The sequence below is a fragment of the Silurus meridionalis genome, chromosome 1 (genome assembly GCF_014805685.1).
Source record: "Silurus meridionalis isolate SWU-2019-XX chromosome 1, ASM1480568v1, whole genome shotgun sequence".
In the NCBI taxonomy this organism is placed as follows: domain Eukaryota; kingdom Metazoa; phylum Chordata; class Actinopteri; order Siluriformes; family Siluridae; genus Silurus; species Silurus meridionalis.
Genome location: NC_060884.1, coordinates 8,474,308 through 8,495,535, shown reverse-complemented (window position 1 = coordinate 8,495,535; position 21,228 = coordinate 8,474,308). Strand labels below are relative to the sequence as shown.

Sequence of the window (21,228 nt, the reverse complement as noted above, 5' to 3'; positions counted from 1 at the left end):
CATGATGAAGGAAAAGATGAATGCATCAATGTACAGACATCCTTGATGAAAGCCTGTTCAAGGGCATTCTGGACCTCGGACTGAGGCGATGGAACGACCTTAAGCACACAGCCAAGATAGCAAAGGAGTGGCTATGGGACATCTCTGTGGATGTCCTTGAGAACTCAATTGACCATCTCTGGAGAGACCAGAAAATGGCCAACCTGATGGAGCTTAAGGGGTTCTGCAATGAAGGATAGTAGAAGTAGGTGTGCCAAGCTTGCAGCATCATCCTCAAAAAAATAAAAAATAAAAAATAAAAAAATAATTGGTAATTGGTGCCAAAAGGGTTTCATCGAAGTATTGAGCAAAGGTTGTGAATACTTATGAACATGTGAATTGTTTCGTCTTTTATTTTTAATTTCAAACAAACTTATTTCATGTTGTCATTATGGGGTATTGTACATTTATTCTTCAATTTGGTGGTATACTGCTGGATTACCTTTCAGGCTAGCTGACCCCAAAACCTAGAAAAAAAATAGTTCTAGCCAATTATACAACCATGTCTGTGTATGTCTTATAGATAACCACACATAATTACTTCAATATGTTTAATTTCCTTAAAAACTGTCCATTATTCAGTCCTTAGAAAATATGCAATATATTTTCATACTGACACAGTTCTTTACACCACCTCAGGAATCAACAAACGCTCACCTGGATGCTGCAACCTTAATTAATTAATCCACTTCATCTTAAAATAAACATCTGCTGTATTAATACTAGATTACATCCATCCTTTTCAAATCATGTGGGAATCTCAAAGACTGGGTGCACATATATACCTCTTCATAAAAGAATAATAAATGCTTGAAACAAACAAACAAAAAACATTTAAATCACAGGCAAACAGCAAAAAGCATTCTTTCCCTACATACACTGAATACAGAACTTTTAACACGCACACTTGATAAATACTATATGGCCAAAAACCACGTGGACACCTGACCAGCACATATACGTGTGGATCTTGCCCAAAACTGTGCCAAAAGCACACTATTATCTAGAATACCTTGGTACATTGTAGCTTTAAGAGTTTGCTTCCCTAGAACTACACAGATCTAGCTCAAACCTGTCACAACATGACAATGCCCTGTGCACAAACTGAGCTCCATAAACACACTGCCAAATATTAGCATGGAAGAGCTCACATCCTCAACCTTAACCCCACTGAACATCTTTGGGATGAATTGGAAAGCTGGCTGTGCATACAGGCCTTCCAAATCTAAAATGGGATGTACAGCTAGCAATTGTGGGTATGACGGTCAGGTGTCTCCATAGTTTTGACCATATAGAATTATTTCCTGTTTAAAATAAATAACTGAAATTTCATTATAATTTCATATTGTACAGAACACAGCAGTAGTACAGTCACATACATAGACCTGAGTTGTGTTTGGTCAAAGGTCAGCTTGACAAAGGTGGCAGAGTCATTAATCAGACACAGACAGGTGCAATAAATACAAACACAATCCCATTTTCAAACCCTTACAACTAGCTTGCTCAGCTAAAATAATTTAAAAGGGGGGAGATTACAGGGAACTGGTAAATCAGAATTGTAATAAATTACATAGATGTTATCAGAAACCTCATTCAACTGTCACAGGCACAATGACAACACCCCACACTGACATGAAGCTATGGTGTATCGGAAGTTCGACATTAAGCTCGAGTGCTTACAAAGAGAGTTGTTCAGGACATAAGTCTCTCATGATCAAGAAAACATTTTTGGTCACTTATTAAACTAATTTTGCCACTAGAGCTACTAGAATAGCGTTCCACTTTGTATGGCATCTTCCTATTTTTCTCTCTCATCAAACAAATTCTGGAATCAAGTTCAGGAAGTGTTTGAAAGCGTGCTGGACTAAGTGTGCAGGACTGAGAACGCTATAACCAGAAACTTTGACTTCTTTGTAAAAGGGTCTTTAACTAATTGTTTTAGCATCTTTCTTTTTAGTTTTCCTCTTTTGTTAATGACAAATGACCTTGAGAGCAGGGAATGGAAGTGAAAGGAAGATTTTGGATAAGAAAGAGACAGACTAGATTTCTAGCTTTTGGGTGGCATGTGTGTTTCTGTAGCACAACAGATTTCAATAAAAGGCTGTCATTTTATACACTGAGTCTTTAACTAGGGAAAACAACAAATTCAAGCATAGGACCCGGCTCACTTCCAAGCCTGTCTACCAGGAGGGGAAACTGCACCCTGCTCATGATTCTGGAGTTATCTGCAAATTCTGCACAAGACGACCAATTAGTGGGTGCTGTTTCTTTATATAGTGTTTAAATCATAGTAGAAGGCTCACAGGAAGTGCACACAAAAGGCCTCTCCTTCAGATTTGTACACACAAACAGCATCATTAAAACTTCGTCATAAACAGAACAAGTATTAGGATGATGATTATGACGAACAGGATTAAAATCACCAACATCTTTCGGTTCTTTTTTTGGTACTGTTCAGCCTAAAGGGAAAGAAAATGGTTCCATTAATATCTGCAAAACACTGAAATTATTACCAATAAAATACGGTTAATAAAATGACTTCATTTTGCTGAAAAGAGAGCAGTTGATAGAGTTGGCCATTACCTTTTGTAATTGTTTCACTCCGTCCTCCGTTTTAATGCAGGCTTGTTCCACATTAAAGTCAATTCGGTCAAGAACTGTACCCTGATCAAATTGCACAGAGAAGCTGCTCAATGGGTCATATTCATTATAAAGTATTTTGAATAAATATGATTAATCATAATTATTAGTAATATAAGAATCTAATAATAATAATAATAAACTGAGGCCTTCTTTTATTGCTTTTGAGACACACCCAAGTTCCTTTAGTTAGTTTGCAACAAATGAGTTACTGGAGAGCTGATGTTAGCTGACTGCCTCACACCCACAGTCAAACAAGATGGAAGCTTAATATTTTGGAGTAGGGAAAGTTGGAGACTTATTCCAGATGAAAGGAATACTGAACTAACATAACTACCATTTCATACTTCAACTTCATGTAATTGTGACTGAACTGTGGCTAATAAGGGTGTAACGATACACATATTTGTATGTCCAGGGTCAAAAAATTCTCTAAAAAGGAGAAAATCCTGACAATTAGTAGAACAGTTAAAGTAGATCATATCTTTCAGAAATTAAATATTAAATGTAAAACACCCACAATTACATACACATCTGTATTAGCTAAATGGGGTCTAACAAATGAAAAAATTTAATAAACATTTTCCATTAATTTAATTTTATTTAAACAATTTCATTTGTGCCAGTTTAATCGGTTAAATAAATATAATGCATCATCTTTATTTATTTTATTTTTATAAAATATTATTCTATATATCATTTAACCAAGCAGGCATTTTAATTTAAAAATGTTTTAAAATTTTAAACTGTTAAAATATTGATGATCATGAATGTTAATAATAATGCTGTAATAATTTTGTGTACTGTTACACTCCTAGAGGCTAATTCAATTCAACATACAAGACATTAACCTGTATCATACATCCAAGGTGCAACTGATATTTCGAGAGCAAACAGTCAGCATATAACCAAAAGGAACATGCATGTGTCGGTCAAAAACAATAAAAGACTATTTATTTCCAAACTTCTGCCAGGCTCTGTATGATAACAACAAAAACAACAACAACAAAAACAACAACAACAACAACAATAATAATAATAATAATAATAATAATAATAATAACAACAACAGAGAAATGGTCAGAGGCAAAACATTAACCATCAACAGAAAGATAACCCACCTGCTCCACCACCATGGTAGCAAGATCTCGAAAAATCTCATTAAGATCAGAGATGGACTGTACAATTTGCTGGATGTCTCGCTCCCTCTCTTCCACCATTACTGTGTTTTGCTCCACCAGAGCAAGCTGGTCATCTGTAAAACCCTGAGAGAGCAAGGGAGTAATTTTTATATTATATATATATATATATATATATATATATATATATATATATATATATATATATATATATATATATATATATAGCTATACCATCTCTATAGCTCATTTGGGAAAATTGTCGAGATTACCGAATTGAAAACTATGCAGCCTGTATTATTTATGCACCCTAGCCCTGTTTAAACCCCACACTCTGAAATTATGGATCTGACTCATGAAACAAAACTCGCATGCTGGCATCTTCACAAGTAACTGTGAGACTCTCAGTGTGTGCACTTGTTGTATGCAAGTACGTGAGCAGGGATGTTCACAAAGTACACAAGGGTGTGAAGGTCTAGTATCTATGAACTTCTTAACCACGGCTAAGTGAAGAACCAGTAAGCCATCAGGATGAATTCCTGAGAAGATCAGTGGAACTTATAGGCTGCATACTTGAGGTTGCAGTCACAAAATATGTACAGGTAGTCCCCAAATTACGATGGAGATGAGTTACAAGGAGACAATCGTAGCATAAAAATATTGTAAGTTGAGACATGACCTAGCCTACCCGGGAGTCTTAAAGATCAGTATGGGGAAGTATACTGTGATTTGGTAATTATTTAAAAAAATTATAGTACATAATTTAGAATATCATAATGTATAAACTTTATAGTATATACCAGGGGTCAACAACCTTTTTGAAACCGAGAGCTACTTCTTGGGTAACGATTAATGTGGAGGGCTACCAGTTTGATACACACAAGTTCGGAAATAACAAATTTGCTCAATTTACCGTAATTTCCCGACTATTAAGCACGCCCATATATAAGCCGCACCCACTGAATTTGACAAAGATTTTTATTTTGAACATAAATAAGCCGCACTTACATTTCAGTAAGATCTACATTTCAGTCTATGTCTACACTGAAACTAATAAACTTTACACAGGCTTTAACGAAAGACAGTGTCTGTTACACGGCTTGTATCTAACCAGTAGCCTACCGAAAAAAGTCATTGTTCACTGTCTTCCTCCTTCCTTTCACAACAATTTCTCTCGGGAGTTTTTCTTTTGGCATTGTCGTGCGTTTAAAAATCACCACCGGTGACTCTTTTCTCCTGATGCCGTGCAGCTCAGAACACAGGTGAAGTGCGGTTTTTCATGCCCGGTTGTTTTCAGAGTGACGAATGATTCGCATTTCCTGTTGACAGTCTGAGTGAGCGGCAGGTCAAACGTCAGAGGAATCTCATCCATATTTATGATGTGGTGCGGCCCGATTCAGTGGGAGCGCGTCTGATTTAATATAAAGAGTTTCATTAATTCACCTGAACCCGTTCGGCAATTTCATTAGTCTAATGTTATGTCGCTCAGTTTTTTTGGCTTGAAGTTTGTGAAACCGGGAAAAACCCAACAAAAATCCATAAATAAACCGCTTCGTTGTTTAAGACGCGGGGTTCAAAGCGTGAGAAAAAAGTAGCGGCTTATAGTCCGGAAAATACGGTACCTTTAATTATATGTTATTATTAAAAATTAATGATATTCATCTATATCAAGTCATCTATATTTTAATATTGTCATTTTCAAATTCGCACCAATGCAAATGTGATTTAAAAAAATTAATAGCAACAAGATGCAGCTCACTGGTAAGTGACGCTATGGTGAGCTATTTTTAGAAAAGACCTGTGGGAGACTCATGTGGTCCTTGCGGGCCTGCAGGCACCATGTTGGTGACCCCTGGTATATACTGTATGTATTTGGCAATGGGCATGTGCAAAAGCGGCGTTTTCATGATTGGAGGGCGGAGCCGGACTGTTTCAGTGCTCGGTTACTCGGTTATAATTAAAAAGGAGAGAGACAAGAGCTAAAATTTGGCTTTGAAACGCCAAAAAAACCCACAAAAAATATGCACTCTAACACAGAGACCACATAACTCTGTAGACCGGGGGTGAGAGAAAGGCATCTTACAAGCTGGGAGATAGGTACATCCTGGCAGTGTCCCAACGTATCATACGAAAATTAAAATGCTGCATAAAAATGTAAATAAATGTTTTTTATTTTATATCGAGTCATCGAAAAATTCTTATGTAACTTGAGGACTACCTGTACTCTAGAGCTAGCACTTGGCTAGGGAAAAAGAGGTCAAATGGATTAGATTTTTTTTCCTTCAACTCTGTGTTTACCTATAAATAGAATTGTATTTGTTAGGATTGTGTATTATCTTCACTTATCTTGAAAAGCTTAAAAAAGTAAAAAATAAATAAATTAATTAATTAAAAATTTATATATGACAGATACATATATATATATTTTTACTTTTTTTTAAGCTTTTCAAGAAAAAATTCTAAATGATGAAGCTGATACTCATGGTTCAGTAACTTTATTGAGAAAACAATTGGTATCATGAGACCTCTACTAAACAGCCTTCTTACCCTGTCATGGAGTGCTATGCCTTCATCCTCCTCCATCAAAGGCCCAGAGTCAAAGAAGTGTTTGGACCTTTCTTCACGATTCTTCATGCCTGGGGTAAATGGCAAAATACTTGTTTGTAACCACTTTTGGTCATGCTAAAAACTATTACAATATTTTATTCATATAAACAAAGACCTATATAAAATGAAGTTAACTATATGTGGCTCATTTATAAAAACATTTTGGTGGTAGGTAATCAATAAGCATTCAATAGGAACTAACATTCTATGTAGGGCTGAACAATTAATTGCATTTGCAATAATATCTCAATATTAAAAAAAAAAAAAATAGATTTTTCTATCAACCACAGAGGCTGCGATTACATTCTCTCACGTGACAGGCAAGCAGTCTGCAGGAGGACACATACAAGTTGACATAATACACTGCACCTTGATCAGTCGCACAATGACCTCAGGCTTGACAGAACCTTACATTGCAGAACAGTACATTGTGTTGGGAATATTTTGGCTTTAAAAAAGATTTTTTATGCAGGTATTGAGCAAAACCTGCATTGTTAAGGTTGCTACCTCAAGGGGCACTAACCTGATTCAGCACTTAAAAAACACAAAGCCTTGTATGATAGTTGCATAGCTTAAAACCCAAACACCAGTTTGTCAAGTAAGCCACAACTAGCACCTGACACTGACCCAAATGTTTTAAACTATAACTCCATATGAACTCCCAGAACTTGCAGGGGTTAAGTTCTAAGAAAATCTGCGAAATTTGGACGCACCTCCCTATGGTACCTTAGTAACTTCATCTAGACATTATGTCACATTATGTTGAAACAATAGTGTTTTAAAAAAAATATGAAATTTGTTAGTAAAAAAAAACATAGTTTAAAATGTTATTCCCAACATCTAACATTCCTGAACATTCGGTCCCGCTGTGATTCCCACAAATTTTTTAAGAATCTTTTTTAATTAAACTGGATAAGCATTATCATGTTACAGTCAATGAACCTGGTCGATACTTGGAATGTGCACCCCCCGGCCCTAGATGCTCCCTCCACTCATAGAGCGGAATTTTTTAATTATGGATGACAAAAAAATAAGGTCTAAACCTTTAGGAGCCCAACTCAAAAAAAAAAAAAAGAAAGAATTTGGGGGGGAAACGTGCAAAAGATAAAAGGTGTGTATGCGATCTCATTATTAGGATAGTATAAGGTAATGCATTTAATGAAATAGGCTAATAACTGTAGATCACTTAGGTTATGTTGTGTTGCCTGCTGTGATTTTACACATAGAGCAACAATATTTATTTTAACTTGCAAAACATTCTAATTTATAGTATGTAGTTTATAATGTGTGCAGCTTGCAACAAAACAGTTACAGCCTAACTAGTGGATTGTAGTTAAACAGCACTTATTGATTTGGTTACCTTTAATTAAAGTGATGTCATAAAGGGCTCCTGTGATTGTACTGAAAAGCTCCTGAACGGAGTTCAGTAAGGAGAATCTCCAGTGCAGCACAAAAGGCAAATTTTAAAGACATATTATATGCATATAGATGTTGTATATATATATATCTTATGGCTACAATTAACCAAGGAGTTGTTTGGTTCTTGGTTCTGATAGCTTGATAAATTGTGCACAATCTCATGTCTATTTAATTGTGCAATAAATGCATTTATGGTGATATTTCTACATGAAATCAAGCTCTCAGAAATTTATCCAAATTTGTGAACTGCTCAGAGAATATGTTCTTGCTCATCCAGTGACTGTAGCTGAAGCAGAGAGGGGATTTTCAAAGCTGACACTAATCAATGGAGAGACGTTGTCTATGGTTGTCTTACTATAGTGCTTTTACTCAAGTGTTATATTTTAATTACTGTATTTCGACTTTTACTCAAATACATGCTTTGTGTACTTCGTCCACCACTGTATGCATATATGTATGTAGACTAGACAGTCTTTAAATAAATAAAAACATTTATTTATGTATATTTAAGTAAAGTTCACAGACAGTGTTTAAAAAAAGTGCAATCGAAATGTTTACATATCATGTTTATTACAGTCATTCTCAATTACCTAAATAATGCGAGTGTTGACTGTGGTAAAGACACAGATTTGTTTTTATATTTCTGCAATCTATATTTTAGTTTGTGTGATTTGTTACTGACTTTCCATATTAATGTTTACACCAGGCTTATTTGTCAGTGCTTTATGTTGTCATAATAGTTATTACATGCTTACAAGGCTGACAGTTTAACATATTATTCAATATACTACTGCGATTGTGGTTATCAAATAAAAATGTAATTCACATCAATTCATGAACTGGCTAATTTTATTGTAACATATACGCCCGGCCTACAGTAAGTATATTTTATGTTAAATCTAATATAGTGTTGGTCATTCTACAGTCTACATTCTATGATTTATCACTCTTATTTGTTGAATAAAACAGAGCATAATGAGCTTAAAAAAATAATTGCATATTAAATCACAATTGCAATATTGGTTTAAAAAAAAAAATTAATTCTAGTGGATTAGAGTAAAGCTGTAATGCGTAAAGTATACACAAACCTACCAAAACGGGTCTTAGAGACTTACACGCTGTTACTACAAAGGTTTTAGAGCTCAAACTGACACTGAAGTTTGCCAAAATACACAAACTAAACCATCATTATCAAATTGCTTTTCCCCAATTTTTAAAACATAATCCCTCCGTGTCAAAAAAGTTGAAAGTACTGAAGGTTTATAGAACAGTGTTCATGCATACTTACGTTTCAGGTAACTGGACTGTGTGTGTCTAAAGTTGGTTGAAAGGTCCTGAAGACTTTGTGCCAATGAGGAGATGACGTTTCTGAGCAACCGCCCCTCCTGTTCTGTACAGTGACCAGACCGAGACTGCAACCCCACTACTGCACGCTGACAACGATGGAACATCTACACACACAAACACACACACACACACACACACACACACACACACACACACACACACACACACATTATAGCCGATAAATGACTAACAGAAATATTAACTACCAGCTGCTTATAATAATTTATCCAGAACAAATAGAAAAAAAAAAATCAGAATATTTAATATTAAATGTTATTTAAATTGAGCTGAGTGGGTAGAGTTCATGCTCTAATGACTAAACCATGAACAATGAACAAAACAAAATAATAGGAGAGAGCATTCCAGTTATAACGACCGGTAACCAAATTGCTGTTCCAGATTTGAGATGCCTGAAGGGAAATATCCAAACAACTTTTAATAAGTAATGAAATTTAAATACTGAGCAATTAAATTATTGGTGCTGAATTTATTTACTGCATTCGGTTCTGAATTTGATTTAACCTGTGTGATCTCCTGTGTAGTGATCTCGATGGCATGTTCCTCCTTAGTGCTGTCATCCAGTGTGGGCCGGTTCATGTGTCTATCATGCAGACTTGCCAGCTCCTTCATTTTCTGACGTATACGTGTGATCTCATACTGAATCTGAGAGCAGAAAGAACCACAAATGAGCTTTGAGCCACAAAGACAGCCGTATCTCTCATATTCTGGAGGTCTGAGGCTATAATGTTGATAAAAATAATTAATTACATGCAGCTGATCAACCCACTATTTAGCCTTAATTACAAGATGGGTGGCCTACAATTTGGTTTTTCAACAAGAAAATACTTTACCTCATCCACACCCTCTATCCATTTGGGTGAGAGCCTTTTAGTGACTCCGATGCCAGCTTCTGGATCCAAACTAATTCCAGAAACCAGAGCCATTCGATCATCAACCAGCTGTTAATGAAAGACATAGAAAGGGGTGTCAGTTTGTGCTCTGCACAAACAATATTATATGGAGTTTAATGTGTACAGTATAATTTCTTAAATAACACCTTTTGAGAACCAAAATGATTGAAAGATACCTCATCATATTCCTAATTTGATTGACAGAGCGCAGTAGAGTCCCATCCAATGAAAGAAGAAAGAGAAAGTAGACAGGTGTAAACAGATGGAGAAGTGACAGCAAACCAGCCAAAAAAGCAAAAGGTCAGAATCAAAAACACACAAACATCATGAGGATTAGACAAATTTTATACTGTACAAAAAAACAAAGATGAATTCGAAGATTTAAAAGATTGATCAAATTCTACACATTCAGGTCATGAAAAGAGGCTGAAGAACTTTGGTATCTTGAATTTTGTTACAGAAACTGGCTGAATCAATAACAACAACAAAACCTTGCAATGCATAACAATCACTGCAGTGTGCAATTCCAAAAAGATCCATGCAGGTGTCTATGGGGGGGTAAAAGAAAGCAAGCAGACAGAACTCAGCAAAGGAGCTGCCTGGGAGCAAAACTTTTTGCTCTGTTTTAGATGTAGCTATTGCACCCAAATGTCCCACCAATTTTTGTTCGCTCTTAGAACAATCTTAGTTAGAAAATCAGGAAAAGTTACACTATAAAAATGTACTATACAAAGTATACTAAGCCATGACTTTCATTTTTTCTTTTGTTTATTAGGCCACAACAATCGCAGTTGTTACAGATTGTTTCGTTCACATATTCAAACATGATTGACTAATAGATCAAGGGGTCACTATTTTTGCAAAATGTATCATTGTTCATCTAATATCCATTTGTAAATGAAAGCAACATGAATTAGAAAGCAACATAGCACCACTGAAGAAGGGTTAAAACTTGCTCAGATGGAGCATAAGATTGTATTAATTGCAATATCACTATCTGGTCAGTAAAACTCCTCCTAAATAGCTATGCCAACCTCATAGAGATCCCCTCTACTTATGAGCATTCTAATAAGCATCAACTGAAGTTCTACGCCTACACCTAAATGATTTTATGCACTGGGCTGCTACTTTATTATAGGCTTATTACATACAAATCCACAACCAGTTAAGGTTAGGATTCTGTGCTGGCCAAATCAAGTGTGAAAATGATTCCTCATGCTCCCAGATCCACCACTTCACAATTTAAGCTCAATTAATATTGGCATTGTCAACCTGGAGTCTGAAGGATAAATAATATTACCTAATCAGTTTCAGCACTGTACAAAAAAAACTGTAGAAAACTTTATTGATGTATTAGCTATTGAGTGATGGCAAAATAACTACAGTACATACAGTATGGCATTGTCAGTATTAGTCAGTGCCAGGATGCACCATTTATGAGTTAGCCCAAGAAAGCTAAAAAAAAATGCCTCTCTTTTCTGAGACGAAGATCAAGCCAAAAAGATAAGTTATCTTGGCAATGTACACTCCATAACAAAGAATGCCCAAACTTGCCTTCAAATGCCTACTCAGGGAGCAGAGAATGCAAGCATATGCTTAGAAATAAAGTAACAAAAACTTTCATATTAAATGCTATTCATTTTTTCACAGTTTATATGTAAATTAAGTCATTTGTTTCCCCTAAAGCTTTCTTTTACAATCAGTTCAATTTAGGTAATTTTTTCAATGCTTTTAAGCTCTTTACACACATACACACATACACACATACACACATACACACATACACACATACACACACACACACACACACATACACACACACACACACACACACACACACAGGTGTGAAAAAGTGTTTTCCTGATTTCTTTTTCTGATTTTTCTTGCATATTTGTAAGACTTTGTTTCAGATCATCAAACTAATTTAAATATTAGTAAAAGATAAGAAATCAGCCGCTATATATACAAATGAACAATTTACAATATTGACATTTCATTAATAACATACAAATCTGTGCTTAGCATTTAGATTCATGTTAACAACTATGCATTTTTAAAAAGGTTTAAAACTATTATTTGATTTTTATTAGCAATGATGCTTTCTACTTCAAAGCTTTTCATTTCACAGTCTATGCCAGGAACACTACACTATATGGCCAAAGGTATTAGGAAACTTTGTAAATTTACAGCAATGTGTAGGCTTTCACCAAAACACTGCCACAAAGTTGAAAGCACACAATCTTCTACCAATGTCTTTACATGCTGGAGTATTACTAATTCATTTCACTGGAACCAAGAGGCTGAGCAGACATCGCTTCTAGTATGATGATGAAGAGAAACTCAAATGACTTGCACAGAGACATAATCTCAACCCCACTATACAACTTTATATTAAGATGGAATGACTGCTGCACACAAGGTATTCTCCCCATAATATCATTGCCCAGCCTTGTGTGCTCTTGGGCTGAATGGGCACACATCCTAACAGTCACATTCCAAAAGCTAGTGGGAAGAATTCCCAAAAAGGTGTAGCAAATGGAAAACATCATATTATTAAATGTTTCATTGTTTTTGGAACTGGATGTTCCAAATTCACATGTTTATGCAGTTATCATGCAGCAACTGCAGCAGAAGCTCAATGCATAAAATCCTGCATATACAAATCAATAGCTTATATTAAAGTTCATATTAATGATTTCTTTGACTTTAACTGTGGCATTGTCAGTGGGCTGGTTTCAGAAAATGCTGACCTACAGGCATTTTCCACAAACAAGTCTAACATTTCCACTAAATGGTTCTGTAAAACAAACAAACAAAACCAAAACATTGAGTGACTAACAGTTCTGTGAGAAGAAACACCTTGCAGACAAAACAGATCAGAATAGGATGGCCAGTTTGGTTTGAGATTACAGAAAGTGTATAGTAAATGGTCACTTTTAACAGCTGTGGTGAGCAAAAAGCATCTCTGAACACACAACATTTCAAAACTTCAAATAGATGGGCTACAACAACAAAAGACTCATTGGATTCCACTCCTTTCAGCCAGGAACAAGAACGAGCATGGACTCAGTGAAACTAGACAGATGAAAAGTGTAAAAACTTCTAGAAAATAAATGTTTTTTGGGTGAGCCAGTTTGTATAACAATGATAAACCTGACTATATATAATATTGAGAATGTAGGTGATTGTGAAAGTATACATATGAAGCACTTCCATTAAAAAAAATAAAAAAAAATAAAACAACCCCTCATTTTTGATTATATCTATATATTCAGGATTACAGAGACATTAAAGAAACATGGCTGTGCAAAGAATCAGCAGTAAACAATGCAGCTCTGCTATTTTTAAATGAGTTATGCTGTATTATACGTGTTTGATTTGAAGCAATCAACATACATGTAAAACCTATAAGATAGCCTACACAGACTGATAGCGGACTGTTGACACAGGACAGATTGGGCCCATGAATTCATGAAGATGGCACCAAATTCTGACCCTGCCATCTGTACACATCAGCAAAAACAATATTCAACTGTTTTTCTGGTCTTCAGCTGTCCAGTTGTGGTGTGCCTGTGAACACTGCAGCCTCAGCGATCTGTTTTTGGCTGACAGAAGTGAAACCTTACATGCTGTTTTGCTACTGTAGCCCGTCCGCCTTAAGATTTGATGTGTTGTGTGTTCTGAGATTCTTCTCTATTTGCCATAGCTGTAAAAAGTAATTATCTGAGTTACTGTAGCCTTTCCGTCAGCTCAAACCAGTCTGGCTGTTCTTGGTTAACCTCGCTCCTAAACAAGAAATTTCTGTCCACATTACTGCCACTCACTGGATATTTTTGTCTTTTTGCACAATTTAAAAAAAACTTTGCACAAGATAAAAAAAAATAATAATAAGAAAAGAAAGAGAGAGAGAGAGAGAGAGAGAGAGAGAGAGAAAGATATTCAAACCAGCCCATCTACCAGCAACAATCATATTACAGTTAAAATCACAGTGATCATTTTCTTGTGATTATTGTGATTACCCAAAGCTACTGGACTGTATATGCAGAATTGGTAGTTTAAATAATACAACAATCTGTAGGTGTACACGAATTTGTTATAAAGTTCTTAAGCAGTGAATATATCATTTATCACAGGTTAGTTAGCAACATTTTTGCTAAAAAGACAATCATGACTGCATCCATGTTTTTTTTACTTCATAGCTCGAATGCACAAAGGCCAAATGACATCATTCCACATCCATGGCAAGTCGAATGCAGCATTTAGTCCAAATAACACAGAAATACTGTTGCTCTGGCTGCTGTGCATGCAAGTTTCTACATAACTAACCAAAGAAAAAAAGCACCCAAAGTCTGTGCATGTGTCAGTATAAGACCAGCCAAGGTGTTTTTGGATAATGTCTTAACAATCATGGCCACTGTTTCTTTTTACTGGACAATCATTTTACAACCATCCAGCTGCCATGTTGAGCATTTTCACAGTGCTTAAAAAGTGTTTGTCTTCTGATTCCAAAACACTTTTTGCAATTAATACTAAATCCCTGTAACACACAGGCTCTATTCAAAATGTGTTTCTGTCAGTCACGACTCAAGAGGGGTGAGCTATAGATTTTCAATTAGGATAATTTTTATAGTCTTTTTTTATTTTTTTTTTTATGTAGCAGACAGACACACAGTTTGTGACTGAAAGAGATTGTACACTTTGTACAAGTACCCGGGTCTCACACAGACAATAATTTCTTATCAAAATCTTCTACTAATGCTTGAAATTTTATTTCCTCACATGCTTTAATGTGATGCATGTGAGAGGAAATAAATAAATACCACTGTGGCTGATGCGGACAAATTAAATACTCTTCACACTGGCATAAATACCCCAAAACTAAACATACACAATCCGTTATTTTTCCCTTCACAAAATACCCAAACTCGAAATTTCACCCAGTCCAAGTACCAAATGACTGCTTTTCTGTTACAACCCATAGATGTCCTCAAAATCAATTTAATTTCACAAATGTAAATATAAATACTACCCTGACTGCTGCTTGCCCCAAAATAAATATTATGTACACTGGCATAAATACCCGAACACTTTACACACTAAATTATCTGTTATTTGCCAAAAAAAATGTGCCAAAACCAAACAAAATTATTACCACCTCACTGTTTAATACACCCAAAACAAAAAGTAAATACACCCGTTGAATGCCCTACAGTCAATTGTATTTGACGGAAATATAAATACCATACTGACTGCTGATTGTCCTCAAATTAAACATTGTTTACACTGGCGTAAATACCCCCAAACAAACAAACCATACATTACTGATTAAATATTTCCAAACTATTCCCCTGTACAATCTGCACTACTGGAACCATGGTGGTGAAGGGAAAAAATAAAGGTTTTTTAAAAGGCCAAACAATAGAGGCAGATCCTTGGCTTGCTATACTACATAATAAATTATAGATTAGGGAGTTTTTATTGAAGCAGTGTCAATTTACAGCAAATCGGTTCGCTAGGGTTTCTTTTACCAGCAATGACACAAAACCAAACCAAACCAAACCAAACCAAATAAATTCAATTCAGACAATGAACATGAGACTCACCGCAGCATTGCTACGTGTATTTAGAGTACGACGGGGCTCATATGTACTCACTTGCTCAGCCAAAATCTGTCGGTTTTGGATCGCATTGTTCCGCATTAATAAGAAGGCATCGGTCAGGCGCCTAGTTGCCATGACTACGTTCAGTACATATGAGGGGGGGTTCGAGCGATTAAATAATGGCTGACTGCCTCCGGTTCGATTTCGGTCTACCGATTCGGGCGGGCAGACAGGCAGCTACTATTCCCCCACCACCAGTACTAGCGAGCTCTCTGCCCGCAACAGCGCAGGCAGCCACGGGCAGCTACAGAACCTCCAATGGAGTCTTACTGGCCTCGTCCGCGCCGCCGTTTTCTACACCAAAATAATAAAGAACGATTATGTAACCCGTCCCGTCTGATGTGGAGAAAAAAGACCACTCTGTGGCCTCGAAGACGTGTACCACGTAACTATGAGATCATATAATCACATCCGCTTTCACCAAAGACGTCTGAAGAAATAGCGACATTGCACAACAGTATCATGGACACTTCCGGGAACAGCGTTCAGCCCATTGGTCACATTACTTCTTTTAGTCAATCATCTAGAAACATTCACAATAAGCAATTCAAAAGGTTGCTCTTTATTATTATTTATTTATTTAAAAAAATCTAAATGAGAAATATCTAATAAATCCTAAAGGGGGAGGGGATTACAGCAGTTGCTATCTAACTGATTGGGGCATTACTGTCCCCTACTGGACTGGAGTATGGACAGAGAAGTCAGCTTTCCTCAGGGTTTTCATGCATCCTACAGTAGATAGTAGAAAACAGTGGGCAACACAAGCAAGGAAATTAGATTTCAACCCTGATTAAAGAGCAGTAGTAGGTAATTTACTGCCATCTCTTTGCTATGAAGAGGCCTAATCCCTGACTGATTACATTTGATTAATGTTATTATATAATGTGCATACTTGTATATGAAATTAATATACCATAGGTTTAAGCATGTACTCAGACCTATTCTAGGGTTTTAAAGGTAATAGGGAATATTGACTATAATTTGACATTTGACAGGGGTCAAGGTCAGGTTTTTACTTTGATGATTCAATTAAATTTTATTTGTATAACGCATTCAACAATTGTCTTTTTTTTAAGCATTGTTATCGAATTACAAAGGTTACGAATATAACTTTGTAGCAGACTGTTATATTAATTACAGTTCAGCTCTATCTTCATGGATCTTAGACTGCTCATGTAGAACCATCTTCAGCAGCAGCAAGTGGTGTCGAATTAAAAAAAGAACTCCACCCAGAGGTATGGCATCAGGATAAATCAAGCAGGAAACACAGAAAGCGAGAGAATCATTGCGAGCTTAAAAGATGAAGGTAAATAGCCAGTGCTGGGGGAAGAAATTATTATTTCCTGGTAGTTACTGTTTAAAGAAAAATGTTGAAAAGGGATCTTGGTACACAAGTTGAACATTATGATGAAAAAATGTTTTTTTTTTTTTTAATTAGGTTGGTCCCTTGAAAAGTGTGTTACAGTTGCTCTTCTGTAAGATTGGACCAGACGGGCTTGCCTTCTCTTTCCTTTGCTATTTTGGAGATAATCTGACTAGTTTTCACAAATCACAATAGTTTCCCAGGCCCTTACACATTCTTCCTAAACCAACTATGCATTGGAATGGATGTAAAATTAAACATGGCTAAATATTCACTGATGTTACTCATAAGGAGGCATGTGTGTGCATACATAAGTGTGTATGTGCATGCCACAGCTAAACATAATACGATGGCTGTTGAGATGCAGGAGAACCATGATTCTTTCTGCATTCCAGATCAGCCTGGCTGATATTGATGCTCTACTTCTAAATGGAAGTTTCATCGACCGAGAATCACGCTCTGCTATCTTTTGTAGAATCATTGCATACTTTTATATACTATTAAAATTATGTATAAAATGAATACATAAATACTACAAACACATTAGCATGGTATCTTTATGTGGTCTAGAATTTGTTTTAATTGATAACTAATTAAATAGGTACAATTTTAAAATATAATGTTTCAGTAGCACTACGATAATATTAGTCAAGTTTCAAGTCAAGTCAAGTTTATTTGTATAGCGCTTTTCACAACAGACACTGTCTCAAAGCAGCTTTACAGAAATCAACAGTCAAGGTGAATGGTGTGCATTTATCCCTGATGAGCAAGCCATGGTGACTGTGGCAAGGAAAAACTCCCTTAGATGTTATGAGGAAGAAACCTTGAGAGGAACCAGACTCAAAAGGGGAACCCATCCTCATTTGGGTGACATCAAGAGTTTGATCATAAATAAATCAACAATACAGAACACTGGAGAGTGAGACTAACATGAGCACTGGAGTATAAGATTATAAGTAAATGTTCTTTCTACAGTCTTTGGTATAAAAGTAGGAGCTACTGAGCTCAACATTTGTGATCATCACAGATCCAGCATCAGCTTCTCCATGCCAGAGCCTTTAAACACTCCAGGTGGTCCAATGTCAAACTCCACACATGTAGTGGGATCCAACTGGCACTGGTACGTCTCTAGATGGTTCAGGATGTTTGCGAGTTTGGCATCTACTTCTTTAAAGTCCATAATCTTCATGAGGTGGACTGGAGCTGGCCAAACCTCAGGAAGCCTCGGGAATTGGGATTAGCTATCCTGGCTTCTGTTATATTGCACATTAATGTGATTAAATCCATATGCAAAACAAGATTGCATGTCCCATTCATTTTATTGTTAATTCTAAGCCCCTTTTCATGTATTTAAAATAAATCTGTAAATAAATTAAATATTTCAGTAAGTGTTATCTCCTAAATGCTTATACTACAAGAGCAGAAAAGTATGAAATATGGCCAATATTTCTCTGAAACTTTGCTTATTAGGAAAACAGGTGAATTAGCACACAGGTGCATCTCAATAAATTAGAATATCATTGGAAAAGTTCATTTATTTTAGTAATTCAGCTCAAATTGTAAAACTAAATTCAATGCACACACAGACTGAAGTAGTTTAAGTCTTAAGTCTGTTTTTTTTATTATGATGTTCTGGCTCAAATGATCAAAAACCCACCAATCTAAAAAAAATAATAATAAGAATACTTTATGAAACCAATAAAAAAACATTTTTAAGTAATTGGTGGCATTCTGAAACTTTTCATTTTCTGTATATTCTGTATATTGTATATTAATTTTCTACTCAATACTTGGTAGAGGCTCCTTTTGCTTTAATTACTGCCTCAATTCAGCATGGCATGGAGGTGATCAGTCTGTGGCACTGCTGAGGTGGTATGGAAGCCCAGGTTTCTTTGACAGTGGCCTTCAGCTCATCTGCATTTTTTGGTCTCTGTTTCTCATTTTCCTCTTGACAATAACCCATAGATTCTCTATAGATTCACAATGGTCATTTAACCAACTTTTGGTGCTTTTGGCAGTGTGGTCAGGTGCCAAACCCTGCTGAAAAATGAAATCAGCATCTTTGACTTTGGTTTAAAAAAAACACAGTGGACCAACACCAGCAGATGACACGGCATCCCAGATCATTACAGACTGTAGAAACTTAACACTGGACTTCACTGGGCTATGAGCTTGTCCACCCTTCCTCCAGACTCTAGGACACTGGATTCCAAATGAAATACAAAACTTGCTTTCATCTGAAAAGAGGACCACTGGGCAACAGTCCAGTTCTTCTTTTCTTTAGCACAGGTAATACGCTCTGACGTCTGTGGTTCAGGAGTGGCTTAACATGGGAAAAACGTTAACTGTAGCCAAATTCCTTGACACGTCTGTGTGTGGTGGCTCTTGATCCCCTTGGCCTTAACCCCAGCCTCAGTCCATTCCTTGTGAAGTTCACTTAAATTCTTGAATCGATTTCGCTCGACAAGCTTTGCAAGGTTGCAGCTCTGTTGGTTGTGCATGTTTTTCTTCCACACTTTTTCCTTCCACTCAACTTTCTGTTAACATGCTTGAATACAGCACTCTGTGAACAGCAGCTTCTTTGGCAATGAATGTTTGTGGCTTCACCTCCGTGTGAATGGTGTCAATGATTGTCTTCTGGACAGCTGTCAGATCAGCAGTCTTCCCCATGATTGTGTAGCCTAGTGAACCAAACTGAGAGAAGGCTCAGAAAAACTTTGCTGGTGTTTTGAGTTGATTAGCTGATTGGCATATCACCATGTTCTAATTTTTTTAAATAGTGAATTAGTAGATTTTTGTTAAATGTGAGCCAAAATCATCACAATTAAAAGAACCAAAGACTTAAACTACTTCAGTCTGTGTGCAATGAATTTATTTAATAAACGTTTCACAATTTGACTTGAATTACTAAAGAAAAATTACTTTTCCACGATATTCTAATTTATTAAGGTGCACCTGTATTCATTTAAAGTAAAAAATACAGGTACATTTTAAAATATACTGTTTTATCCTGCCCTTATAGAGAATGGCTACAGTGTCAAGATATTTCCAGAAGCCTCAAAGTATATTAACTTTTCCTGGGAGTTCAGCTTCAGAATTTGGGCATTTCTGATTTGACTTCAACAAGTCACATTGCCACGTTTCCCTGTTTTCTTTGTCTTTGAGATGACGGGGACACCAAAGCGCACTACCAAAAGTGGGACTGGCCACAGTGGAAATGTAAAGTATAAGGCAATACATGCTGTATCATTTTTATACTTACTCAAACATTAGGCGTTCAATATCATATTGCATTCACAAGATGACAATAGATAAAAATGTTCAGCTTTGATGAGTGCTGCAATTTTATGTATATGGCACTCCAAGCATCTACTGCCATAAATACTTTTTACAATATGTATTTAGATGAAGCTTAGTTCAGTAGACACCATCATTCTATATTTAGTTATTGCTAATTTATAATTAAAATATTAATTGTCTATAATAAAAAAAAAACTTGTTCCTCAATCCATTACCTGTTATAAAAAAAAAGTTAAATAAATGTTTTATGTATTAATATATATCTTAACTTGATCAATTATCTTATTAAAAATGTATCTCCTTCAGTCGATTTTCATTATTTTTATTATTTATTTTAACATTGTACATGAATCCTGAAAACATCCAAACTATGAAAGAATATAGTATGGAATTATGTAGTAAACAAAGAATAAAAAAGTATACAATAAACCACAATATGTTTTAAATTGAGGGTACACTTAACCAGCATTGCCACCCCAGCATTTTGCATCGACATGCCATCCCATCTGGTTTGCACTCAGTTGGACCATAATTATTTTCCCAACAGGTCAATGACCAAGCAGGGTCAGCAGAGCAAGGTTATATAAGAGCTATATGGTCAGGAAGGAGAGTGATGAAGTGCTGTATCAGATGACCTGGCCTCCACAATCACTCAATCTGAATCTAGTTGATATGGTTTGAGATGAGTTGGACTGGAGAGTGGAGGAAAGTCAACCAACAAGCATTCAACACCTCTGGGAACTCCTCAATATTGCTGGGAAACCATTCCAGGTGAGGATGGCTGAGAGGATAAAAAAATGTGT

At 36.0% G+C, this 21,228-nt stretch overlaps 1 protein-coding gene across 4 annotated transcripts; it reads right to left on the bottom strand.

The window, feature by feature from the left end:
* Positions 1 to 576: 576 nt before the first annotated feature.
* stx16 (syntaxin 16) lies at positions 577 to 16,326 on the bottom strand. 4 transcript variants are annotated; one of them, XM_046852614.1, is made up of 9 exons: positions 15,706 to 16,326; positions 10,279 to 10,290; positions 10,043 to 10,150; positions 9,714 to 9,854; positions 9,133 to 9,295; positions 6,366 to 6,454; positions 3,801 to 3,944; positions 2,623 to 2,703; positions 577 to 2,498 (listed from the first exon to the last, which is right to left on the bottom strand). In XM_046852614.1, the coding sequence occupies exons 1-9, from the start codon at positions 15,835 to 15,837 to the stop codon at positions 2,397 to 2,399; spliced, it is 972 nt and encodes a 323-aa protein (XP_046708570.1). In that variant the 5' UTR covers positions 15,838 to 16,326; the 3' UTR covers positions 577 to 2,396. The 4 variants fall into 4 exon arrangements, with proteins under 4 accessions (XP_046708570.1, XP_046708579.1, XP_046708572.1 ...); XM_046852623.1 differs by having other exon boundaries at positions 15,757 to 16,325; XM_046852616.1 differs by lacking the exon at positions 10,279 to 10,290.
* Positions 16,327 to 21,228: the final 4,902 nt, after the last annotated feature.

What these genes read in the sequence shown, in the direction of transcription:
- stx16 (XM_046852614.1), bottom strand. Translation starts at nt 15,837, where the DNA reads ATGGCAACTAGGCGCCTGACCGATGCCTTCTTATTAATGCGGAACAAT. An exon ending in CTACACAGGAGATCACACAG is followed by an intron (nt 9,296 to 9,713) that starts GTTAAATCAAAT and finishes TTGTGTGTGTAG; the next exon opens with ATGTTCCATCGTTGTCAGCG. An exon ending in CTACCATGGTGGTGGAGCAG is followed by an intron (nt 2,704 to 3,800) that starts GTGGGTTATCTT and finishes CAATTTGATCAG; the next exon opens with GGTACAGTTCTTGACCGAAT.